General features: G+C 52.1%; 1 protein-coding gene across 1 annotated transcript; it reads right to left on the minus strand.

Moving 5' to 3' along the window:
- Window positions 1-2,792: 2,792 nt before the first annotated feature.
- Window positions 2,793-21,580, minus strand: ENTPD2 (ectonucleoside triphosphate diphosphohydrolase 2). The gene is made up of 9 exons (XM_038767945.1): window positions 21,460-21,580; window positions 15,775-15,892; window positions 12,161-12,311; window positions 10,309-10,468; window positions 9,456-9,683; window positions 6,554-6,808; window positions 6,352-6,471; window positions 4,928-5,062; window positions 2,793-3,189 (listed from the first exon to the last, which is right to left on the minus strand). The coding sequence occupies exons 1-9, from the start codon at window positions 21,574-21,576 to the stop codon at window positions 2,986-2,988; spliced, it is 1,488 nt and encodes a 495-aa protein (XP_038623873.1). The 5' UTR covers window positions 21,577-21,580; the 3' UTR covers window positions 2,793-2,985.
- Between the last annotated feature and the right edge of the window lie 2,812 nt (window positions 21,581-24,392).

Here is a 24,392-nt window from a genome sequence, read left to right on the forward strand (position 1 = left end):
CAAGGCCACACAGCAGACAAGTGCTGGCGTAAAGATCATAAAGCTGTGTCACATTTGGAGTCCAAGCTGCAGTGCAATTCAACTCCTGCTTGGCTACTGATTTGGCTTGGCTACCTGGGGGAGTCTAATGGTCACCGCAATGTGGCACTTGGGCTATATATGATACAATCAGGGCAGACCCCATTCCTGCGCCTTATGGGATTCACAAGTTGAAGGGGAACTGATCGGAGGTGTTTCATCCCCATTTTGCAGATGAGGAAACTGAGGCCCAGAGAAGAATTGATAGATGACTTAGAACCACTCACTTATTCATTCAATCGTATTTATTGAGCGCTTACTGTATGCAGAGCACTGTACTAAATGTTTGCAAAGTATTGATTTTATAAGAAAAGGGTCAACTTACTAGTTATTTGTTTTTACTAAAGTCTGCTTCCCCCTCTGTAAGCTCGTCGGGGGCAGGGAACATACTCTTCCAAGCGCTTAGTACAGTGCTCTGCACCAAGTAAGCGCTCAATTGACCGACTGAGGCGACTTGTCCCAGGTCACACGCCAGGCCCGAGGCAGAGCCGGGATTAGAACGCAGGTCTCCTGAGTCCCGGCTCCGTGCTCTCGCTTAGCCACCCTGCTTCTGGAAAGTTTCCATCGAGCAGGGAAGAGGAGACGAAAGAAGAGAGCAAACAGCAGCAGGCTTTGAGGCCTGGCAGCAGAGTTAGGGTCGGGAAGTAAGGTGGTATCGTGTAGCCCATAGAGGGGGAAAAAAAAAAATCAGCCCTACCTCCTGATTTGTTCAGGAAAACTTTTATTACAAACATTTTTACTTGACATTTCATCTAATCCTTCTCCCCCTCCCCCTTAGCCGACAAAAAAGTTTCTTTCCCCCCTCACCCCAACCTATTCTGCGTCTCTTGAATGCCAACAGGCCCCTTCCTGCCCAGACTTGCCAGCATGCATTTGAAATGTAACATCGCTCCCGCCTTCTCCCTCCCTCCCCTCCAGCTCTCCGGAAAAGCGCCCCTTCTCCTGCCAGGAGTCGAGATACGTGCCCGTCTGGGAAGCAGAACCCAGAGTCTTGCCCCTCCCTGCCCCCTCCGCCCCCGGGGGTGGGCAAGTCCATAGTCAAGGGTGGCGCAAAGAGAGGGCCCAGTCTGCCACAAATCAGGCTGCCTGGGGAATGGCGGTCAGGGAGTGGGGCGGGCACCGGGACCCAGGCTGCGGGTGGCAAGTGGTTCTCCCCTTCTAGACCTGAACTTCGTCCTGGGCAGGGGGCACCTCTGCCAACTCTTTTGTATTGTCCTCTCCCCAGCCCTTAGTCCAGTGCCCTGCACACAGTAAGAGCTCAACAAAACCCTCAATTGGCAAGCTGAGGGTACAAGGAGGGCTGAAAGGGTGCGATTAGCAGCCTGGGAGGGGGGCTGGACGTGGGAATGACCTCTTCCCCATGCCCCCTTCCCCTTCAGGACACACACATGGACACGGACACACACAAAAACACCCCCCAACACACCTCCCAACTGGCCGCTGTTGATTCTTTACTGGCCCAAACCGCATGCGTCACAGAAACAGCCCTGTCAGCCAAGGGGGCCACGACTCCTGCCTCTGCCACCCAAATCTGGGCCCGGTTATTGCCCCTACGGGCACCTGCCGGCTGCCAGTTCCAGCCTTACATCCCTCCACCATCCCACATGGCAGTCACCCAGGTTGTGCCCCCTGGCTCTGCCACGGTGAGGGGTGGGCAGGGCTGGAAGCGGTTCAAACTCTCGGCGAGACCTGCTAGTTTCCCCTGATGGGCACCCCATTTTCTCCTTCCTCTGTCTCCTCCTTCCACGCTTACTTCAGGGATTCTGTCTCTGCTCAGAGAAGACGACGAGAGGTAGGAGGCTTCATCAGTTGCGAGTGTGAGGGGGAGATCAGACACACACGGACATACATGCACTCACACTCACTCTCTCAGAAATATCTCCTCTCGGCAGTGTTCTCTCCCAGTAATTCCGGGGATGGGAAGGGCCCCAACTCAGAGGAGCCAGGAGTTCGAGTCCCTGTCCTCCAGGGAAATAGAAATAGACATTTTCTTCTTGGGTCATTGGGTGAGTAGCTCAAGATTAGAGTATAATGCTACCTGCCAGCCGGCCTCCCTGCCTTTCTTCCCCCTCTCCTCTCAGCTCCTTCAGGCCCCAAATCTTCCAGCCAGTTGGACCCATTGGCCCTGGACTGCTCAGCTGTCCTCTCTGACCCATTTCCCACCCCAACCCACCCCCAGCTCATCACTCCAGACCAAGGGCAAGGGCCTTCAAACCCTCCAACAGCCCCCTGGACCCAGACGATGCTCTAGTAGAGACCAGTTGGCCCTGGACACCGCATGGACTGTTGCCCTCTTAGGACTAGGCGAGGGGAGGGGGAGGATGAGGAGGAGGGTTAGGAAGAGGAGGAGGAGGGGGGTAAGACGAGAAGGAATAGGAAGAGGGGTAAGAGGAGAAATGGTAGAAAGAGCAAAGGTAGGAAGCAGGGGACGAGGATGAGGAGAAGACTGTAAGCTCGTAAGCGCTTAATACAGTTCTCTGCACATAGTAAGCATTCAATACATACGATTGAATGAATGGGCAGGGAATGTGTTTACCAACTCTGTTGTATTTTACTCTCCCACGCACTTAGGCCAGTGCTGTGCACACCACAAGTGCTCAAAAAATACCTCAGGAGAGGAGTGAGCCCGTTGTTGGGTAGAGACCTTCTCTATATGTTGCCAATTGTACTTCCCAAGTGCTTAGTCCAGTGCTCTGCACACAGTAAGCGCTCAATATGATTGAATGAATGAATGAGAAAGAGGAGGAGGAGAGGGGTGGGGGAGAGGAAGGAGGGAGGAGGACCTCTAGCCTGGGGCTGGCTCGGTGAATTTAGGAGGCAGCGGGCGGGCCCGGAAGCAAGGCCCCGGTGGCGATGGGGCCTTGGAGGACGGTCCTCGGTCCCCGGAGCCAGAGTCCGGCCTGGTGTCTAGATGGCACTCTGCTCCTTGGAGGGCGGGAGCAGGCAGCACAGCATGAGCACCGCGGATAGGATGACCAGCACGAAGAGCAGGTTGAGGACCACCCAGGAGCTGTAGTCCGAGCCCTTGCGGAAGCCGCCCTGGTCAGCCGGGATCATGTTGGTCAGGTTGAGCATGTAGCCGAGAGCCCAGCCGATGGACGTTTCTCCGGCCTGCGGGGGTACAGAGCCGTCCGTCCCCCTCAGCCCGGCCCGTGCCACCCTGGGGACGGGGGGACGGAGGGTTCCCCAACCAAGCAGGGATGTTTCCAGCCAGCCCAGAGCCCCGCTGGTCAGGAGGATGGATGGGGACGGTCTTTTGGGGAGGTTTCTCTAGCCCCAGGGTGGCACGGAGGGCGGCTTGGAGCGCTCCAGGCGGGTGAGGGCTTGGAGAGGAAGGATGCCTTCTTCTTGGTTAACAATAATAATTAGGGTATTTGTTAAGTGCTTACTATGTGCCCCGCTGCTGGGTAAGGATCGTCTCTATATATGTTGCCAACTTGTACTTCCCAAGCGCTTAGTACAGTGCTCTGCACACAGTAAGCGCTCAATAATTACGATTGAATGAATGAATGTTGCCAACTTGTACTTCCCAAGCGCTCAGTACAGCGCTCTGCACACAGTAAGCGCTCAATAATTACGATTGAATGAATGAATGTTGCCAACTTGTACTTCCCAAGCGCTCAGTACAGCGCTCTGCACACAGTAGGCGCTCAATAAATACGATTGAATGATTGAATGAATGCCAAGCACTGTTCTAAGCTCTGAGGTAGATACGAGTTACCTGTCCCACATAAGGCTCACGCTCTTAATCCCCATTTTACAGATGAGGGAACTGAGGTCCAGAGAAGTGAAGAGACTTGTCCAGGGTCACACCGCAGACACGTGGTGGTCAGGATTAGAACCCAGGTCCTTCTGACACCCAGGCCTGTGCTCTGTGTCCACTAAGCCATGCTGCTTCTCAGAGCCCCCCAGTCAGCCCCATCTTCCCTGGAGCCTGGGGAGGGTATTTGCTCATAATAATAATAATAATATTGGTATTTGTTAAGCGCTTACTATGTGCCAAGTACTGTTCTAAGCGCTGGGGGGGCGGGGAAATACAAGGTAATCAAGGTTGTCCCACGTGGGGCTCATAGTCTTAATCCCCATTTTCCAGACGCAGAGAAGTGACTTGCCCAAAGTCACACAGCTGACAAGTGGTGGAGGCGGGATTAGAACCCATGACCTCTGACTCCGAAGCCCGGGTTCTTTCCACTGAGCCACGCTGCTCATTCCAGCCGCCCTCGGGTGCAACTCTACTGCCAACAAAACCCCTGCTCACACACCACAGCTGCTTACTCACCCCGTCATCCCACCCTCTACGGTAGCCCCCGGACGGTGGGATAATAATGATGGCATTTGTTAAGCGCTTACTATGTGCAAAGCACTGTTCTGAGTGCTGGGGGGGATACAAGGCGATCTGGTTGTCCCATGTGGGGCTCACAGTCGTCATCCCCATTTTCACAGATGAGGTCACTGAGGCTCCGAGAAGTTAAGTGACTTCACACAACAGGTACGTGGTGGATCCGGCATTCGAACCCATGACCTCTGACTCCAAAGCCCGGGCTCTTTCCGCTGAGCCACGCCGCTTCTGGGATGGCCAGAGCAGGCCTCCGGTGCCCCCGTCCTTGCCCCCAAAGGGCACCGAGGGTGCCAGGCCGCTCCACGCTCCGAGCCATTCCGGTCCAGTGGAGTGATCCACTCCTTCCCATGACCTTGATGGACCCCCCTACGGCCAGCCTTTATGGCGAGCATTTCAGGGACGTAAAAAGATCGGGGCACGGAGGGGTGGGAGTGGAGGGAGAAAGATCCGCCTGTGGGCGAGGGGTTGGGGAGGAAAGATGCCACCTTCTCGGGAGCTCCAAACACCCACCTTCTTCTGGAAGATGATGTTGGGAAACGTCTTCTGGTCAAACCTGTAGGCCTTGGTGATGAGCTGGTGGACAAACATGGCGCCCGCACAGTAATCTCGCAAACGCTTCTGCTCCCTTGGCGCCTTCTCCAGCAGCTGCGCGGGCCCGGGGGTGGGAGAAGGGGAGAATTCATCATTAAACTGTCAGCCTCATCCTGGATGGATGGATGGCATCCATCCCATCTACCAGTTCTACTGAGAAACAGCGTGGCCCGGCGGCTAGAACACGGCCCCGGGCGTCAGAAAGACCCGGGTTCTAATGCCGGCCCCGACACTTTTCTGCTGTTTGACCTGGGACAAGCGGCTCCACTTCTCTGGGCCTCGGTTTCCTCATCTGTAAAATGGGGATTAGGCCTGGGAGACCCATGAGGGACGGGGGCTGTGTCCGACCTGATTAACTTGGATGATGATGGCATTTATTAAGCGCTTACTATGTGCAAAGCACTGTTCTAAGCGCTGGGGGATTTACAAGGTGACCAGGTTGTCCCACGTGGGGCTCACAGTCTTAATCCCCATTTTACAGAGGAGGTAAGTGAGGCCCAGAGAAGTGAAGTGACTTGCCCAAAGTCACACAGCTGACAAGTGGCAGAGCCGGGATTTGAACCCGTGACCTCTGACTCCAAAGCCCGGGCTCTTTTCGCTACTTGGATCTATCCCAGCACTTAGAATAGCGACTTTATTTATTTACATTACTCTATTTATATTACTCTATTTATATTACTCTATTATTACTCTATTTATTTTCTGTGTACATATTTATCCTATTTGTTTTATTTTGTTAATTTGTTTTGTTCTCTGTCTCCCCCTTCTAGACTGTGAGCCCACTATTGGGTAGGGACCGTCTCTGTATGTTGCCAACTTGGACTTCCCAAGTGCTTAGTACAGTGCTCTGCACACAGTAAGCGCTCAATAAACATGACAATGAATAAGCGCTTAAGAAAATACCACAATTATCGTTATTAACAAATACTATTTTTAAAAAATTGTCCTCTCCCAAGTGCTTAGGACAGTATTCTGTCCATAGTAAGTGCTCAATAAATGCCACTGATTCATCAATTAACCAAGGGTGGGGCTGGCCTAGTGGAAATAAGATTGAACGAATGAATGAATGAATGAATGAGTTAGAGGACCTGGGTTCTAATCCCAGCTCTGCCACATAACTGCTGGGCAAGTCGCTTCACTTCCCCGTGCCTCAGTTTCCTCCTCCGTAAAATGGAGATTAAATCCCACTCCAACCTTTTGAGACCGTGAGCCCCACATGGGACCTCTGATTATCTTGTATCGGCCCCAGCGCTTAGTACGGCGTGGGGCCCAAAGTAAGCGCTTAGCAAGCACCTGAAAAAAACCACCCCAAATAGGCCCCAGCCCCGGCCCGGATGCCGTACCTCGTTCCAAGTCTGGTTGCAGACGGTGTTGGCCGCCGCCTCGAGTTCCTCCGGCGTCCTCACGGGAAGCTCCATCCCTGAACGCAGGAAGTCCACCGTGTAGTAAAAGGCGGAAAAGGCCTGGGAGCGGGGGAGACGGACAAGGTCACCGGGGTCCCTCGCCCACCCCGGCCCCCTCCCCCGGGATCCCGACGGGCCTTACGATGAAGCCTCCCGTCACGGCCGGCTGGAAGACGCCGTCGAAGGAGCAGCGGGAGTAGGGGCAGGCGGAGAAGTTGAAGAGGCTGGCCACCCGGACGCGGCACAGCCCGGGATTCCCGGCGCCTCTCAGCGTCACCGAGGCGTTGGCTTCGTAGCTCCTGGGCCGCTCCGGCGCCGTGCAGGGCGACTCGTAGGCTTCCCCCATGTTCACCGGGGCGCTGTAGCCTTTGGGCCAGCACGGGTGGACCCTCTCCGTCTGGGAGCGTGGGGACCCGGCATCGGTTCATCATCATCAATCGTATTTATTGAGCGCTTACTATGTGCAGAGCACTGTACTAAGCGCTTGGGAAGTACAAATTGGCAACATATAGAGACAGTCCCTACCCAACAGTGGGCTCACAGTCTAAAAGTTCAGGCACCCCTGCCCCGGCGAGGGGGATCCACCGCCCTCCCTGCGGACCCCCAGACAACTGACCGCCCCTAACCGTCGGGGCCTGGCTCCAACCCTCACACGCTGGCATCCGGTTCGAGTCCTCCCACCCCTCACTGGGGCCTGGTTTAGGGCACCCTCTACTCCCGCTGAGGCCTGGCTCATCTTCATCATCATCAATCGTATTTATTGAGCGCTTACTATGTGCAGAGCACTGTACTAAGCGCTTGGGAAGTACAAATTGGCAACATATAGAGACAGTCCCTACCCAAAGTCTAAAAGTCATCTTCCCCTGTCACCCCCAACTCCGGGTCCTCACCCTCACCTATCTACTCTATTTATTTTATTTTGTTAATATGTTTGGTTTTGTTCTCTGTCTCCCCCTTCTAGACTGTGAGCCCACTGTTGGGTAGGGACTGTCTCTATATGTTGCCAACTTGGACTTCCCAAGCGCTCTGCACACAGTAAGCGCTCAATAAATACGACTGATTGATGGATTGATTGATTCCCATAGGGCCCCTCTACCGCCACTGGGGCCTCGCTCATCCTTCCCTTGTGGACAAGGACGTGTCAGTTTTATTGTTCTCTCCTCAGTGCTTAGTAGAGTGCTCTGCCCACAGTAAACGCTCAATAAATATGACTGACTGACCGACTGCCCCAGGGCCTCAGGCCTCCCCACCCCTCCCCTGGCCTGGCTCAGCCCCCTCCGTGGACGGACACAGATGGTTGAGACGGCGGAGGAGGGAGATGGGGGAGCAGATAAATGGCTCCGCCACTCGTCTGCTGTGAGACCTTGGGCAAGTCACTTCACTTCTCCGTGCCTCAATTACCTCATCTGTAAAATGGGGATGAAGACAGTGAAACCTAGGTGGAGCAGGGACTGTGTCTAACCTGATTAGGCCTTCCCAGACTGAGCCCCTTCCTTCCTCTCCCCCTCGTCCCCCTCTCCGTCCCCCCCATCTTACCTCCTTCCCTTCCCCACAGCACCTGTATCTATGTATATGTTTGTACATATTTATTACTCTATTTATTTATTTATTTATTTTACTTGTACATATCTATTCTATTTATTTTACTTTGTTAGTATGTTTGGTTTTGTTCTCTGTCTCCCCCTTTTAGACTGTGAGCCCACTGTTGGGTAGGGACTGTCTCTATATGTTGCCAATTTGTACTTCCCAAGCGCTTAGTACAGTGCTCTGCACATAGTAAGTGCTCAATAAATACGATTGATTGATTGATTGATTGATTGATTAGCTTGTATCTACCCCGGTGCTCAGAACAGTGCTTGGCATACAGTTAAGCACTTAACAAGTATCATCATCATCATCATTATTATTATTATTATTATTATTATTATTATTAGAGAGGCTGGGATTGTTGAGGGCTTTGGATCAGGGCCTGAGCTCATCCCTAGGCACCCCAGCTCCACAATACTGCTGTCGGCGTCCTTATGCTTGGCTCTTTTTCTCCCCTCCATCATCTACTTCAACATCCGCCTCCCCCTGCAGACTCTAAGCTCCTTCGGGGCAGGGATGGCTTCCTACTCTATTATACTGTACATTCCCAAGCGCTTTAATACAGTGCTCTGTACACAGTAATAATAATAATAATAATAATAATAATAATAATAATAATAATAATAATAATGATGATGGCATTTGTTAAGCGCTTACTAATATGCAAACGCTTTAATACAGTGCTCTGTACACAGTAATAATAATAATAATAATGATGGCATTTGTTAAGCCCTTACTATGTGCAAAGCACTGTTCTAAGCGCTGGGGAGGCTACAAGATGATCAGGTTGTCCCACATGAGGCTCACAGTCTTAATCCCCATTTTACAGATGAGGGAAGTGAGGCCCAGAGAAGTCAAGTGATTTGCCCTAAATCACACAGCTGACAATTGGCGGGGCAGGGATTTGAACCCATGACCTCTGACTCCCAAGCCGGTGCTCTTTCCACTGAGCCACGCTGCTTCTCATTATTCTCAAGTGCTCAATAATAAGAATAGTAATAATAATGGCATTTATTAAGCACTTACTATGTGGAAAGCACTGTTCTCTGTCTCCCCCTTCTAGACTACGAGCCCACTGTTGGGTAGGGACCGTCTCTATATGTTGCCATCTTGGACTTCATCATCATCATCATCAATCGTATTTATTGAGTGCTTACTATGTGCAGAGCACTGTACTAAGCGCTTGGGAAGTACAAATTGGCAACATATAGAGACAGTCCCTACCCAACAGTGGGCTCACAGTCTAAAAGGGGGAGACAGAGAACAAAACCAAACTTACTAACAAAACAAAATAAAACAAACTAAGCACTTCCCAAGTGCTTAGTACAGTGCTCTGCACACAGTAAGCGCTCAATAAATACGACTGAATAAATAACTAGTACTGATTGACTGACAAGCAGCTGGGGGTCTGGCTGGCGGGGAGGATGAGGTGGGCTCCGACCGCGGTCGGTGGGTACCTGGAGGACTCTGGCCATCAGCCTCTTGAGCATCTGGTCCCGTCCATAGCAGAGGAAACTGTTGGTATAGACGGTGTAGGGGTGGCCGTAGAGCCTTAGCTTCACCTCGCGGGCCGGCTCTTCCAGGGGACCCTCCGTCTCGAACGTGATCTGCGTGGAAGCGCCGCCCAGGTCCATGGCGCCCACGGTCCCTCGCTTGGGACGGACCCACTGCCCGATCCAGCCGTACTGCCGGGAGGGAGAGATGGGTGGGGAAAGACAGAGAGAGAGAGAGAAAGAGAGAGACCCCCACCTCAGGGGAGGCTGGAGAGCCCAGCCGCCCGGGGCCCAGGCCCGACTCTTCCCGTTTGGACTCTTTCCTTTTCCCGGGCTCCCTAGTCAGTAGCAATGTGTCCGTTGGTTGTTGGAGTGGACTCTCCCAAATGCTTAGAACAATGCTTTGCACACAGTAAGCGCTCAATAAAGACGACAATGAATCGGGAGGCCCCCAAGGTAGCTCCCATCTGGGATCTCGAATGTGGTGGACGACCCCCGGCTCTGCTGCTCCTGGGAAGACCCCTGAGGCAGCCTTTTTCCAACCCCTGACTCTTCGGGGAACCGGCCCCCCAGCCCCCTGCTTCTGGGGAGACCCCTGAGGTGGCCCCCTCTCAGCTTTCAAGAGGGCCGGGCGCCTAGACCCTCTTTCTCTGGGGAGACCCCTGAGGCAGCCCCCTCTCAGCTCTCAAGGGGGTCCCTTGGCCCCCTTTCCCCGGAGAGACCCTTTAAAGCAGCCCCCAACCCTCCCCCGGGCCCGCTCTCCCAGGAAAGGAAGGAAGGAACCTTCCCACTGGGGTGCAGGGCTCCTCCGCCCCACCTTGATAAAGTTTTCTAGGAGGTAGTTGGCAGTGACCCAGCCAAACACTCCCTCATCCTCGCCGGACAGGATCTTGGCCCCCCGGAAGTCAAACGGGAAATCCCTCAAGGTCTGGGTCACCGAATCCAGGACGGCCTCCGACGCGGCGGGGTTGGACAGGCTAGAGGGGACAGTGAGAGACCTCTGAGAGCCAGGATGACGCTGGCCACGCGTGTGGGGATCACACCCCAGAACTCCGAGACTCATCCTGGGTGGCTGGTAGAGCCTACTCCGGGGAAGCGTGGGAATTCAATCCAGGGTTTTCTCTACCATCCTAGAGCGGGGTGAACTCTGTTCTATTGTACTCCCCCAAGGGCTTAGTACAGTGCTCAGCACCCAGAAGGTGCTCAATAAATACCACTGATGAGGATGGACGAGGAATTCCCTCCAATGGGAACCTCCAGCAGCCTGCAGGGCCCTGCTCCTGTTGAGCCAAGCCCTGCAGGGATCTATTTAACTTCTCTGAGCCTCGGTTTGCTCACCTGAACAATGGGGCTAAATGAGCTGTTCTCCCTCCCCCTTAAATTGGGACAGAGACGGAGTCCCACCTGATGATCTTGTATCTATGGCAGTGCTCAGTACAAATGACCCCAACTATTACCACAATTATTACTATTATTAGGAAAAGCAGCACGGCTTAATGGGTAGCCTTGGAGTCAGAAGGACTGACTTCTGATTTTCCCCCTTCTAGACTGTGAGCCCGCTGTTGGGTAGGGACCGTCTCTATATGTTGCCAACTTGTACTTCCCAAGCACTTAGTACAGTGCTCTACTCACAGTAAGTGCTCAATAAATACGACTGAATGAATGAATGACCTAGGTTCCAAACCCAGCTCCGCCACATGTCTGCTGTACATCCTTGGGCAAGTGGCTTCACTTCTCGGTGCCTCAGTTGCCTCATCAGTAAAATGAGGATAAAAACAGGATCCTCGCGTGGGACAGGGTCCGTGTCCACCCCGATTTGCTTGTAACCACCCCAGTGCTTAGAACGGTGCTAGGCACATAGCGCTTGACAAGTACCATCATTATTATCATCATGACTTAATTTTGGACTCTTCATTCAATGGACTCAGAACGGGCCTCTGGGTGGTAAGTTGATCTGCAGAAGCAGGAACGGAACAGAGGCGGGGAATGTCAGGGCTGCGGCTGGGCCGGCTCAGATGAGCACGGCGGGGAAGGTCAGGTCCACTCAGGCGACCACTGAACCCCAGTTTCCTAGCTATCAGCCTGGAGGGACGGAGACAAGCTCACTAGAGCAGATGCACGCCCGTCTCGGCAACAGACTCCCTAAAAAAGGCCCACCTTACTGCAGAGACAGGCTCACTACAACAGATGAATCCTCACTGCAGACACAGGAGCCACTGCCTGTATATAAATCATATAGTCCAAATTATTTATTTATACTAACGGCTGTCTCCCCTTCTAGACTGTGAGGTTGCTGGGGGCAGAGAACAGGTCTGCCAACCCTGCTTCGGTCTCCTCTCCCAAGTGCTCAGTGCGGCGCTCTGCATATAGTCAGAGCTCCATAAATACCGTTGAAGATGATCGCACCAGACGCCTTCCTGCCACAGAGACGGGCTCAATGCAACAGATGCCGGCCCGCCGCAGAGACAGGCTCTCGGCATCGTGACAGAGCCAGGGTCGCTGCATTTAGACTGTGAGCCCACTGTTGGGGAGGGACTGTCTCTATATGTTGCCAACTTGTGCTTTCCAAGCGCTTAGTACAGTGCTTTGCAAACAGTAAGCGCTCAATAAATACGATTGATTGATTGATTGATTGATCAGGCGCCTGCCCGCCATGGAGACAGACTTACTGCAGCAGGCGCATGCCTGCAGTGGCTCCCAGGTAGAGCGGGGTGACGGCGTGTCTGTCTTTGGGCACGTCTCTTATAGCCTGGTTGAGGCAATCCAGCAGGCTCCGGCCCGCCAGGAACGGGTGATGCTCGTAACTGGAGATCCCACCTCCTGCAGCGGGGAAGAGACAGATAATAATAATAATTACGGTATTAGTTAAGCGCTTACTACGTGCCAGGCACTATACTAAGCACTGGGGTAGATACAAACAAATTGGGTTGGACAGAGTCCCTGTCCCGCGTGGGGCTCCCGGTCTCCATCCCCATTTTACAGATGAGGTAACCCATGATGTCCCTCGCCCGGAAAGGCTCCTAGCCCCGAATGTGGCCCGTGACTAGGGATGGGGGGGGACAGTGGCGGGGAGAGGAGGGGGACCCACCCTAATCCAGGTGTGCTTGGGAGTGGCTGCCTTTCTCAGGGAAGCGGGGGACGCCCATCGGCTCCGTTCTGCCCACCTGGACCACAAAAGGGCTTTGTCTGAAGGACATTTATTTATTTATTTATTTATTTATTTATTTTACTTGTACATATCTATTCTATTTATTTTAGTTTGTTAGTATGTTTGGTTTTGTTCTCTGTCTCTCCCTTTTAGACTGTGAGCCCACTGTTGGGTAGGGACTGTCTCTATATGTTGCCAAATTGTACTTCCCAAGCGCTTAGTACAGCGCTCTGCACATAGTAAGCGCTCAATAAATACGATTGATGATGATGACATGAGATCCCGGGGCACCCTGTGACAACAAGAGGGGAGCCCGGCCTCTCCCAGAAATTCCGGGCCCCGAATGTCCTGTAGGATTGGGAAGCACATTCACTCATTCAATAATAATAATGGCATTCATTAAGCACTTACTATGTGCAAAGCACTGTTCTATGCGCTCGGGAGATTACAAGGTGATCAGGTTGTCCCACGGGGGGCTCACAGTTTTCATCCCCATTTTACAGATGAGAGAACTGAGGCACAGAGAAGTAACTTGCCCAAAGCCACACAGCTGATGGCAGAGCCAGAGTTTGAACCCATGACCTCTGACTCCAAAGCCCATGCTCTTTCCACTGAGCCACGCTGCTTCTCTTAATTATGATATTTAATCGTATTTACTGAGCGCTTACTGGGTGCAGAACACTGTACTAAGCACTTGGGAAAGGACAATCCAACAGTCCACAGGCACATTCCCTGCCCACCACGAGCTCACGATCAGGGAAGCAGCGAGCTTCGTGGATAGAGCCTGGAGTCAAAAGGACCTAGGTTCTAATCCTGGCTCTGCCACATTGTCTGCTGTGTTGGGTAGGGACTGTCTCTATAATAATAATAATAATAATAACGTTGGTATTTGTTAAGCGCTTACTATGTGCAAAGCACTGTTCTAAGCGCTGGGGTAGATACAAGGTAATCAGGTTGTCCCACGTGGGGCTTATAGTCTTCATCCCCATTTTACAGATGAGGGAACTGAGGCCCAGAGAAGTGAAGTGACTTGCCCAAAGTCACACAGCTGACAAGTGGCGGAGCCGGGATTTGGACCCACGACCTCTGACTCCAAAGCCCGTGCCCTTTTCCACTGAGCCACGCTGCTTCTCTTATTATTTATTATTATTATTATTTATGTGTTGCCGACTTGTACTTCCCAAGCGCTTAGTACAGTGCTCTGCACACAGTAAGCGCTCAATAAATACGACTGATTGATTGATTGATTCTCTGGGCCTCAATTCCCTCATCTGTAAAATGGGGAATAAGAGTGTGAGCCCCATGTGGGACAGGGACTGTGTCCAACCTGTTTAAATTGTAGCTACCCCGGCACTTAGAACAGTGCTCGGCACATAGTAAGCACGTAACAAGTACCATAATTACTATTATGATTGGGCTGGGTAATAACTTCTTGCCGCGAGCCAAAAATTGTCAGAGGTGATTTTGACACCTGTCTACATCTTTCATTTTGTTGTCAGTCTCCCCCTTCCAGACCGTGAGCCCGTTGTTGGGTAGGAACCGTCTCTATGTGTTGCCGACTTGTACTTCCCAAGCGCTTAGTCCAGTGCTCTGCACACAGTAAGCGCTCAATAAATACGATTGAATGAACTAATGAATGAATGTGCATCTAGCTTTAATTCGATTTGTTCTGGCGATTTTGACACCTGTCTACGTGTTTCGTTGTGTTGTCTGTCTCCCCCTTCTAGACCGTGAGCCCGTTGTTGGGTAGGAACCGTCTCTATATGTTGCCGACTTGTACTTCCCAAGCGCTTAGTACAGTGCTCTGCACACGTAAGTGCTCAAGAAATACGATTGAATGAATGAATGAATGAATAAAAAATGACAACTTCTGGCTTACTTTGCTAAGAAGTTGGCTTACTTTGCCTCCTCCAGGAGGCCTTCCCAGACTGAGCCCCTTCCTTCCTCTCCCCCTCGTCCCCCTCTCCATCCCCCCATCTTACCTCCTTCCCTTCCCCACAGCACCTGTATATACGTATATATGTTTGTACATATTTATTACTCTATTTATTTATTTATTTTACTTGTACATATCTATTCTATTTATTTTATTTTGTTAGTATGTTAGCCTGTTATTTTAGACTGTGAGCCCACTGTTGGGTAGGGACTGTCTCTGTATGTTGCCAATTTGTACTTCCCGAGCGCTTAGTACAGTGCTCTGCACATAGTAAGCGCTCAATAAATACGATTGATGATGATGATGATAAACGCAAATGGTAACACCAGCAAGAAACCTCCCTCACCTTGCTTCACTCAGGGACCTCAATCTTACAGACTGTAAGATCGTCGTGGGCAGGGAATATGTCTGTCGTATTGTACTCTCCCAGGCGCTTAGCACAGTGCTCTGCACACAATAAGCGCTCAGTACATATGATTGAGTGAGTTAGCTAACGAAGGTGGGCCCCTCCAGTACTTCCCCCAGCCACGTTCCTCCCTCTCGGGCCCAGAAATAACAGCGGTCATCCTCTCCTGCCCTGGACCCCCCATCATGGCCACAGCAGGGAATCGGCCATCACCTCCCCAGCCAGACCCCCGTCTGGGGGGCCGCCGGGTGGGCCCTGTTGGCAAATAAGCGCTTAGTACAGTGCTTTGCACACACTGAGAGCTCAATAAATGCGACTGAATGGAATCGAGCCCAGGGCCTGGTGGGGCTGGGGTGCGTTCACTCAATCGTATTTATTTTGAGCGCTTACCGTGTGCGGAGCGCTGTACTAAGCGCTTGGGAGAGGACAATACAACAATAAACAGACAAGTTCCCTGTCCACAGTGAGCTTTCGCCACCCCTCATTTGGAAAGTGGGGATTGAGACTGTGATTCCTACGTGGGACAGGGACTGTGTCCAACCCGATTACCTCGTATCTACCCCAGTGCTTAGAACAGCGCTTGGCACATAGTAAGCACTTAACAAGTACCATAATTAATAATGATAATTAATAATGCTCAGCACCCAGTGAGGACTTGAAAAAATACCCCAACGACAACGACAAGAGCTCTACCCACTAGCAGCCCGGAAGGCCCTTGCTCTCGGGGGACTGGGGGGCCAGGACTCCGGGGTCTCCGGGGATATGGGGGGGCCCGTCGCTGGCACGCACTCACCCTTCACATCGCAGGCGCTGTGCTGGCTGACGATGCCCGTGTCGTTCTCCTTGTCCGCGGGCCACTTGTAGACGAACATGGCGGTGTGTGAAGAGCCGGCGTCCAGGACGATGCCGTACTAATAATGATGATAATAACAACGGGCAGGGATTATCTCTGTTGCTGAACTGTTCTTCCCAAGCGCTCGGTACAGTGCTCTGCACACAGTAAGCGCTCAATAAATACGATCGAATGAATGAAATCGACCAGGACTGGGAGGATGGAAAGGCCGGGCGGGAGGCAGGGTCGGGGGTCGCGGGCCCGGAATGGAGCTGGGTTGCAGGGCGGCACCCTGGATTTGCAAGTCGTAATTTATGGGAGCTACTGCTTTCCCCGAGCCCCCCGGCCTCGAGTTCGAGGGGAGGCTAGGAAGGCTCTGGGGAGAGCGGGATACTTCTCAGTCTGGGGGAAGACTAGTGAGGCCAGTCACCCTCCAGCTGCTCAGAGGCCCAGCCCACATGCTCAAGACCCGTTCAGGCCATGCCCCAACTGAGCAGCTTTTCACTTAAATAATAATAATAATTATGGTATCTTGTTAAGCGCTTGCTAAGTGCCAGGCATTGTACTAAGCACTGGGGATACTAGCAAATTGGGTTGGGCGGTCCCTGTCCCACGTGGGGCTCACAGCCTCAATCCCCATTTTACAGTTGAGGTAACTGAGGCCCTGAGAAGTGAAGTGACCGGCCCAAGGTCACCCAGCAGAGCCGGGATTAGAACCCAGGACCTTCTGACTGCCAGGCTGCTCTCTCCACTACGCTATGCTGCTGCTCTCAAAGCACCCAACGGGTCACGTCCGGGGCTGAGCAACCCTCCCCTTCTCCGCCCTGAGCTGATCCCTCCGTGCCTGGGGTGGAACGGCATAAAAGTGTCAGCGGGATATTTGGTAAGCGCTTACTACACGCTAAACGTTAGGGTTGATGGCAGATTGGAACCCGGTCCCGGCCCACCTGGGGCTCCCGGGCTGAGGGGGGGGAGGAAGGAAGACAGTCTTAATATTTAGATAGCTGAGACCTCGGTAGTCATCCAGATCTAGACCAGACAATCCGGTTTTCATGTGTTCTCGGGAGAGAGGAGGGGGAAGGGAGAGACGGAGACAGAGAAATTGTGGATTTGGGGTGGGGCGGGGGCGTTGGGGAAAAGTAACTGGTACTTTCCTTGTAATCATTGATGACCACCCCCCAGCCAGTCAAGGGGGACTCGGGCCCTGGGACACATCAGTCAATCATCCATTCATTCCTATGTACTGAGCACTTACTGTGTGCAAAGCACTGTACTAAGCGCTTGGGAACAGACGATACAACAATAACACATTCTCGGTCTACAGTGAGCTTACAGTCAGAAGGGGAGACTGATATTAACATAAATAAATCAATCAATCTACCAATCAATCTGCGCATCAGGCAGAAACTCCTCACCCTGGGCTTCAAGGCTGTCCATCCATCACCTCGCCCCCTCCTACCTCACCTCCCTTCTCTCCTTCTACTGCCCAGCCCGCACCCTCCGCTCCTCCGCCGCTAATCTCCTCACCGTACCTCGTTCTCGCCCGTCCCGCCATCGACCCCCGGCCCACGTCATCCCCCGGGCCTGGAATGCCCCCAATCCCTCTGCCCATCCACCAAGCTAGCTCTCTTCCTCCCTTCAAGGCCCTGCTTAGAGCTCACCTCCTCCAGGAGGCCTTCCCAGACTGAGCCCCTTCCTTCCTCTCCCCCTCGTCCCCCTCTCCATCCCCCCAATCTTACCCCCTTCCCTTCCCCACAGCACCTGTATGTATGTATATGTGGTTGTACATATTTATTACTCTTTATTTATTTATTTATTTATTTTACTTGTACATATCTATCCTATTTATTTTATTTTGTTAGTATGTTTGGTTTTGTTCTCTGTCTCCCCCTTTTAGACTGTGAGCCCACTGTTGGGTAGGGACTGTCTCTAGATGTTGCCAATTTGTACTTCCCAAGTGCTTAGTACAGTGCTCTGCACATAGTAAGCGCTCAATAAATACGATTGATGATGATGATGATGATGAAATCAGTCCCGGGCAAGTGTGGAGAAGGAGCCAAATCCAACGGCCTCTATTCCATCCTAATCCTCCTCGACCTCTCAGATGCCTCCGACACTGTGGACCATCTGCTTCTCCCGGAAACGTTATCCAACTTCGGCTTCGCCGACCCCGTCCTCTCCGGGATCTCTTCCTATCAGCTCTCTGGCCTTTCGGTCTCTTTCGAGGGCCCCTCCTCTGCCTCCCACCCCCTCACTCCGGGGGTCCCTCAGGGTTCAGTTCTGGGGCCCCTTCCATTGTCCATCTACACCCACCCCCTTGGAGAACTCATTCGCTCCCACGGCTTCAACGACCACCACTATGAGTAAGCGCTCAATAAATACGATTGAATGAATTAATGAATATATGTATATATGTTTGTACGTATTTATCACTCTATTTTATTTGTACATATTTTTCCTATTTATTTTATTTTGTTAATCTATTTTCTTTTGTTGTCTGTCTCCCCCTTCTAGACTGCGAGCCCGCTGTTGGGTAGGGACCGTCTCTAGATGTTGCCAACTTGGACTTCCCAAGCGCTTAGTACAGTGCTCTGCACACAGTAAGCGCTCAATAAATACGATTGAATGAATGAATGATTCCCAAATCTCCATCTCCAGCCCTGATCTCTCTCCCCCTCTCGTAAGTCTCACATTTCCTCCTGCCTTCGAGACCTCTCTACTCGGACGTCCTCCCATCACCTCAAACTTAACATGTCCAAAGCCGATTTTATCTTCCCACCCCATCCCCGCCCTCCCCATCACTGTAGACGACCCCACCATCATTCCTGATCCCAGAAGCCCATAACCTTGGCGTTATCCTTGACTCTGCCCTCTCTCTCCTTCAACCCACATATTCAATCCATCACTGTGGGTTCAACCTTCACATCGCTAAAATTTGCCCTTTCTTCATTCGAACTGCTACCATGTTCTTCTTCTAAGTGCTTACCCTATCCCACCTTGATTAATGCATCCAGACTCCTTGCTGAACGCCCAGCGCTGTGTCATTGGCAGTGAGATAGACGAGAGATACAGTGAGAAGGCTGGCATTAGAGGAGCACAGTGTGTGGGCTGGATTGGAATAGGAGAGTAGCAAGGGGACTGACTGCTTTAAGCACATAGTAAACGCTTAACAAAGACCACAATTATCATTATTATTGGCTACCCCTATTCATCTTCAAGAAGCAGCGTAGCCTAGTGGAAAGATCCTGGGAGTCAGAGGACTCGAGTTCTAATTCCGGCTCCACCACTTACCTGCTGGGTGACCTTGGGCAAGTCACTTCCCTGGGCCTATGGTTCCTCAACTGCAAAATAAGGATTCAATCCCTGTTCTTGCTCCCATTTAGACAGTGAGTCCCGTGTGTATTCATTCATTCAATCGTATTTATTGAGCACTTACTGTGTGCAGAGCACTGTACTAAGCGCTTGGGAAGTACAAGTTGGCAACATATAGAGACGGTCCCTACCCAACAGTGGGCTCACAGTCCAGAAATCTATTCTGGAGATTAGCAAGTGCTTAACAAATACAATTATTATTATTAGTGTTTCAAAGATACACTTTTAGACTGTGAGCCCACTGTTGGGTAGGGACTGTCTTTATATGTTGCCAACTTGTACTTCCCAAGCGCTTAGTACAGAGCTCTGCACACAGTAAGTGCTCAATAAATACAATTGATTGATTGATTGAAAGATAGTCCAGCAATTACCCCTAACGTTTCCCCTCAATATTCTCAATTTCCCCTCTAGCTACAGAATCTAGCCCATGTATATTTACTCTTTTTCCCCTATCCATAATAATAATAGTAATGATTGTGATAATAATAATAATAATGGCATTTGTTAAGCGCTTACTATGTGCAAAGCACTGTTCTAAGTGCTGGGGAAGATACAAGGTGATCAGATTGTCCCACGTGGGGCTCACAGTCTTCATCCCCATTTTACAGATGAGGGAACTGAGGCACAGAGAAGTGAAGCGACTTGCCCAAAGTCACACAGCTGACAATTGGCGGAGCCGGGATTTGAACTCCTAAGCCCGTGCTCTTTCCACTGAGCCACACTGCTTCCATTTTAATGTCCGTCTCCTCCTAAAGACCATAAGCTCCTGCTATTGTAGCAGCGTGGCGTATTGGATGGAGCACGGGCCTGGGATTCAGAAAGTTATGGGTTTTAATCCCAGCTCCGCTACTGTCTTCTGGGTGGCCTTGGGCAAGTCATTTCACTTCTCTGGACCTCAGTTACCTCATCTGGAAAATGGGGATTGAGACCGTAAGCCCCACGTGAGACAGAGACTGTGTCCAACCCGATTTGCTTGTATCCACCCCAGGCCTTAGTACAGTGCCTGGCACACAGTAAGCGGTTAATACCATGATTATTATTAACTATTATTATTAATAGAAGCAGCATGGCTTAGTGGAAAGAGCCCGGGCTTGGGAGTCAGAGGTCATGGGTTCTAATCCCAGCTCCACCTGTGTGACCTTGGGCAAGTCACTTAACTTCTCTGTGCCTCAGTTCCCTCATCTATAAAATGGGGATGAAGTCTGAGAGCCCCACGTGGGACAGCCTAATTACCTTATATCTACCCCAGTGCTTGGAACAGTGCTTGGCACATAGTAAGTGCTTACCAAATACCAGCATTATTATTATTACTTTTGAGATCTAGTCTATCAACTCTGTCATACTCTACTTTCCCAAAGTCCAGAGTTCTACACACTGTCAGTACTCAATAAATACCATCAATTGATCCAAACCCCTCAAGTCCATGGAAACTTTCAGCCGGGACAGCTTCCTCAGGTAACGGAAATTGTGGGCTTTTAATCTACTTCCCTCTGAGGAGAGGAAGGGTCATATCAAGCGCTTAGTACAGTGCTTTGCACACATAAATACGACTGAATGAATCACCACGACCCCCGGCCCCTTCTTCCAGGGAGATTCAGGGAGCATCACTTATAGTTTAATCATGTTTTCTCTCAGCCTATACCCTTCCATCTGGAAATCCTCATTCTTTCAACCCATCAATGTTACCGACTTGTGCCTCCCAAGCGCTTAGTACGGTGCTCTGCACACAGTACGCGCTCAATACATACAATTGAATGAATGAATAAGTACCTAAGTGGAGTGGGGAGCGGGGAAGAACCAAGGGAGCAACTCGGGGAGATGCAGAAGGGAGTGGAAGAAGAGGAAAGGGGGTATTTAATCTGGGAAGGCCTCTTGGAGGAGACGGGCCTTCGATAAGGCTTTGAACGGAGGAGAGATAATAATAATAATAAGGGTATTTGTTAAGGGCTGTTAAGATCCCCAGTGGGGGCTGAGAAAGGGTCTGGCTGCTGGTCAGAGGGGGCTGGGGATGGACAGCTCCCAGCTTCGGCCTCTTCATTCATTTCAGCGGATTTCTTGAGCGCTTAGTGTGCGCAGAGCACTGTACTAAGTGCTTGGAAAGTCCAATTTGGCAATAAAAAGAGACAATCCCTACCCAACAACGGGCTCATGGGCCTCTTGCAGCCGGAGGCGCAGAGGAGGCCGTGGGGCGGTGGGCTCCTGGACCCAACCCCTGGGTTGCCGGTCCTCTCCAGAAGCAGCTGAGGGGGCAGGGGTCAGAGGTCAGGGGCTCACCTTGTAGGTGGGCGGCTCTTGGAGGTCCTTGGTGGGGATGCAGAGGAGCAGGATGCCCACCAGCCCGGCCAGGCAGAGCAGCAGGGGCAGCAGCACGGACAGGGGCCGGGGGGCCATGGGCCGGAGCGGGGAGCACCGGCGGCAGGAGGAGCACCGGCAGGAGGAGGGGGAGGAGCACTAGAAGGAGCGGCAGCAAGGAGGAGCAGCAGAAGAGGAGGAACACCAGGAGCACCAGAGAGCACCAGTGGAGGAGCAGCAGAGGAGGAGCACCAGCAGGAACAGCAGGAGCACCAGAGAGCACCAGTGGAGGAGCAGCAGAGGAGGAGCACCAGCAGGAACAGCAGGAGCACCAGTGGAGGAGAAGCAGCAGATGGAGCAGCAGCAGGAAAAACAGAAGAGGAGGAGCAGCAGGAGGAGCGCCAGAGGAGGAGCACCAAAAGGAGCAGCAAAGGAGGAGAAGCAGGAGGAGGAGCACCAGAGGAAGAGCACCAGGAGGAGCAGCAGAGGAGCAGCAGGAGGAGCACTAGAGGAGGAGCACTAGAGGAGGAGTAACAGAAGAGGAGCAGCAGAGGAGGAGCACCAGAAGGCGAAGCAAGAGGGGCAGCACCAGGAGGGGCACCAGTGGAGGAGTACCAGGAGGAGCAGCAGGAGGAGGAGCACCAGAGAAGGAGCACCAGGAGGAGCAGCAGAGGAGCAGCAGGAGGAGCACTAGAGGAGGAGCACCAGCAGGAGCACAAGAGGAGGAGCACTAGAAGGAGCAACAGAGGAGGAGCAGCAGAGGAGGAGCACCAGAAGGAGCAGCAGAAGGAAGGGCACCAGTGGAGGAGCACCAGCAGGAGCACAAGAGGAGCACTAGAAGGAGCAACAGAGGAGGAGCAGCAGAGGAGGAGCACCAGAAGGAGCAGCAGAAGGAAGGGCACCAGTGGAGGAGTACCAGGAGGAGCAGCAGAGGAGGAGCACCAGAAGGAGCAGCAGGAGGAGCACCAGCAGGAGCACGAGAGGAGGGGCACTAGAAGGAGCAACAGAGGAGGAGCGGCAGAGGAGGAGCAGCAGCACCAGGAGGGGCACCAGTGGAGGAGTACCAGCAGGAGGAGGAGGAGGAGGAGGAGGAGGAGGAGGAGGAGGAGGAGGAGGAGGAGGTGTCCGGAGGTACCCGCGCGTCGTCGCTCGGGCTCCAGGCTGGGCCGGGCGGGGGCCGCGCGCGGGCCAAAGTCTTAGGCTAATTAGGGGGCGGGGCCTCCGCCCCCGGCGCTTCTCATTGGAGGAGCCGGGCCCGCCGGAACCAGGAGGCCACGCCCCTAGGCCCGTAGCCACGCCCCTTGTGCCCCTGACCACGCCCCTCGCCCCTTGGCCCCGCCTCTGCGCAGCCTCCCCGGAATTACGGTAATTGTCAAGCGCACACCAGAGGCCAAGCCCTGTGCTAAACGCTGCGGGGGGGTGGGGGCAGCCACTCATCCAGTCGTATCGACTGGGCGCTTCCCGCGTGCAGAGCACTGGGCTAAGCGCTCGGAAAGCCCACTGCAGCAGCCAAGTGAACAGAGACACTCCTCTGCACGCGGTAAGCGCTCAATAGATAGGATGATGATGATGCTTGTGAAGCGCTTACTATGTGCCAAGCACTGTTCTGGGCGCTGGGGAGGTGAACAAGGTCACACAGCAGCCAAGTGACAGAGCTGGGATTAGAACCCAGGGCCTCTTACTCCCAGCCCCTGCTCTTCCCACCAAGCCACGCTGCTTCTGTAGAAGCATTCAGTCATCTGTTGAGTGCTGTGATTTTATTTTGTTAATATTTTGTTAATTTTTATTTTGTTAATATATTTTGTTTTGTTCTCTGTCTCCCCTTTCTAGACTGTGAGCCCACTGTTGGGTAGGGACCGTCTCTAGATGTTACCAACTTGGACTTCCCAAGCGCTTAGTCCAGTGCTCTGCACACAGTAAGCACTCAATAAATACGACTGAATGAATGATTGAATACTGTGTGCAGAGCACTGGACTAAGCGCTTGGGAGAGTCCAATACAGCAACAAACAGATACATTTCCTGCCCACAGTGAGTCCAAAGTCACTGGGGAGGGTGAGCGTTGCAGCAGCTGATTCCCCTCACCCATCTTTCCGGACCCCCACATCCCAAATCCTACCTTCTGGGGTGCTCTTAGACGGGACCCTTGTCCTTCAGGGAAAACCAGGGGGCAGAGGCAAGATCGAAATACCTGAGAATTTGAGGAATAATAATAATAATAATGGTATTTGTTAATACTTATAATAATCAGGGTGCTTTACTTTCCCAGGTGCTCTCCTCACAGTAAGCACTCAGTAAGTGAGATGAATGAATGAATTAAGCACTTACTATGTTCTAAGCGCTGGCATAGATACATGGCCTTGTCACAAGATCACAGGCCTGGGAGTCAGAAGGAACTGGGTTCTAATCCTGTCTCTGCCGTGTGACCTTGGGTAAGTCACTGCATTTCTCCGGGCCTCGGTTCCCTCATCTGTAAAATGGGGATTAAGAGTGTGAGGCCCTTATGGGACATCTGAGCCTCAGTTCCCTCATCTGTAAAAAATAGGGATTAAGAATGTGTGCCCCATATGGGACATCTGAGCCTCAGTTCCCTCATCTGTAAAAAAATGAGGATTAAAAGTGTGCTCCCCATATGGGACAGGGACTGTGTCCAACCTGATTCGCTGATATTTATCCCAGCGTTTAGTGCAGTGCCTGGAACATAGTAAGCTCTTGAATATCATGGTAATAAAACCAAAACTCTTTCCCTTCTCATTCAGCCACTCCAGAAGGCAGCAAAGTTCCAGAAATTTTCATTTCATAATAATTAGGGTGTTAAGCGCTTACTATGTGCCAAGCACATAAGTAAATGCGCAAATAAATAAATAATAAATAAAAGCAAAACAATGATTTATAATATATCATTTATAGATAGGT

The sequence above is a fragment of the Tachyglossus aculeatus genome, chromosome 27, assembly GCF_015852505.1.
Source record: "Tachyglossus aculeatus isolate mTacAcu1 chromosome 27, mTacAcu1.pri, whole genome shotgun sequence".
Taxonomy (NCBI): Eukaryota; Metazoa; Chordata; class Mammalia; order Monotremata; family Tachyglossidae; genus Tachyglossus; species Tachyglossus aculeatus.

What these genes read in the sequence shown, in the direction of transcription:
- ENTPD2 (XM_038767945.1), bottom strand. Translation starts at nt 21,576, where the DNA reads ATGGCCCCCCGGCCCCTGTCCGTGCTGCTGCCCCTGCTGCTCTGCCTG. An exon ending in TGATGGCCAGAGTCCTCCAG is followed by an intron (nt 6,809 to 9,455) that starts GTACCCACCGAC and finishes CCACGCTCCCAG; the next exon opens with ACGGAGAGGGTCCACCCGTG. An exon ending in GCAACCAGACTTGGAACGAG is followed by an intron (nt 5,063 to 6,351) that starts GTACGGCATCCG and finishes GGGCCCGCGCAG; the next exon opens with CTGCTGGAGAAGGCGCCAAG.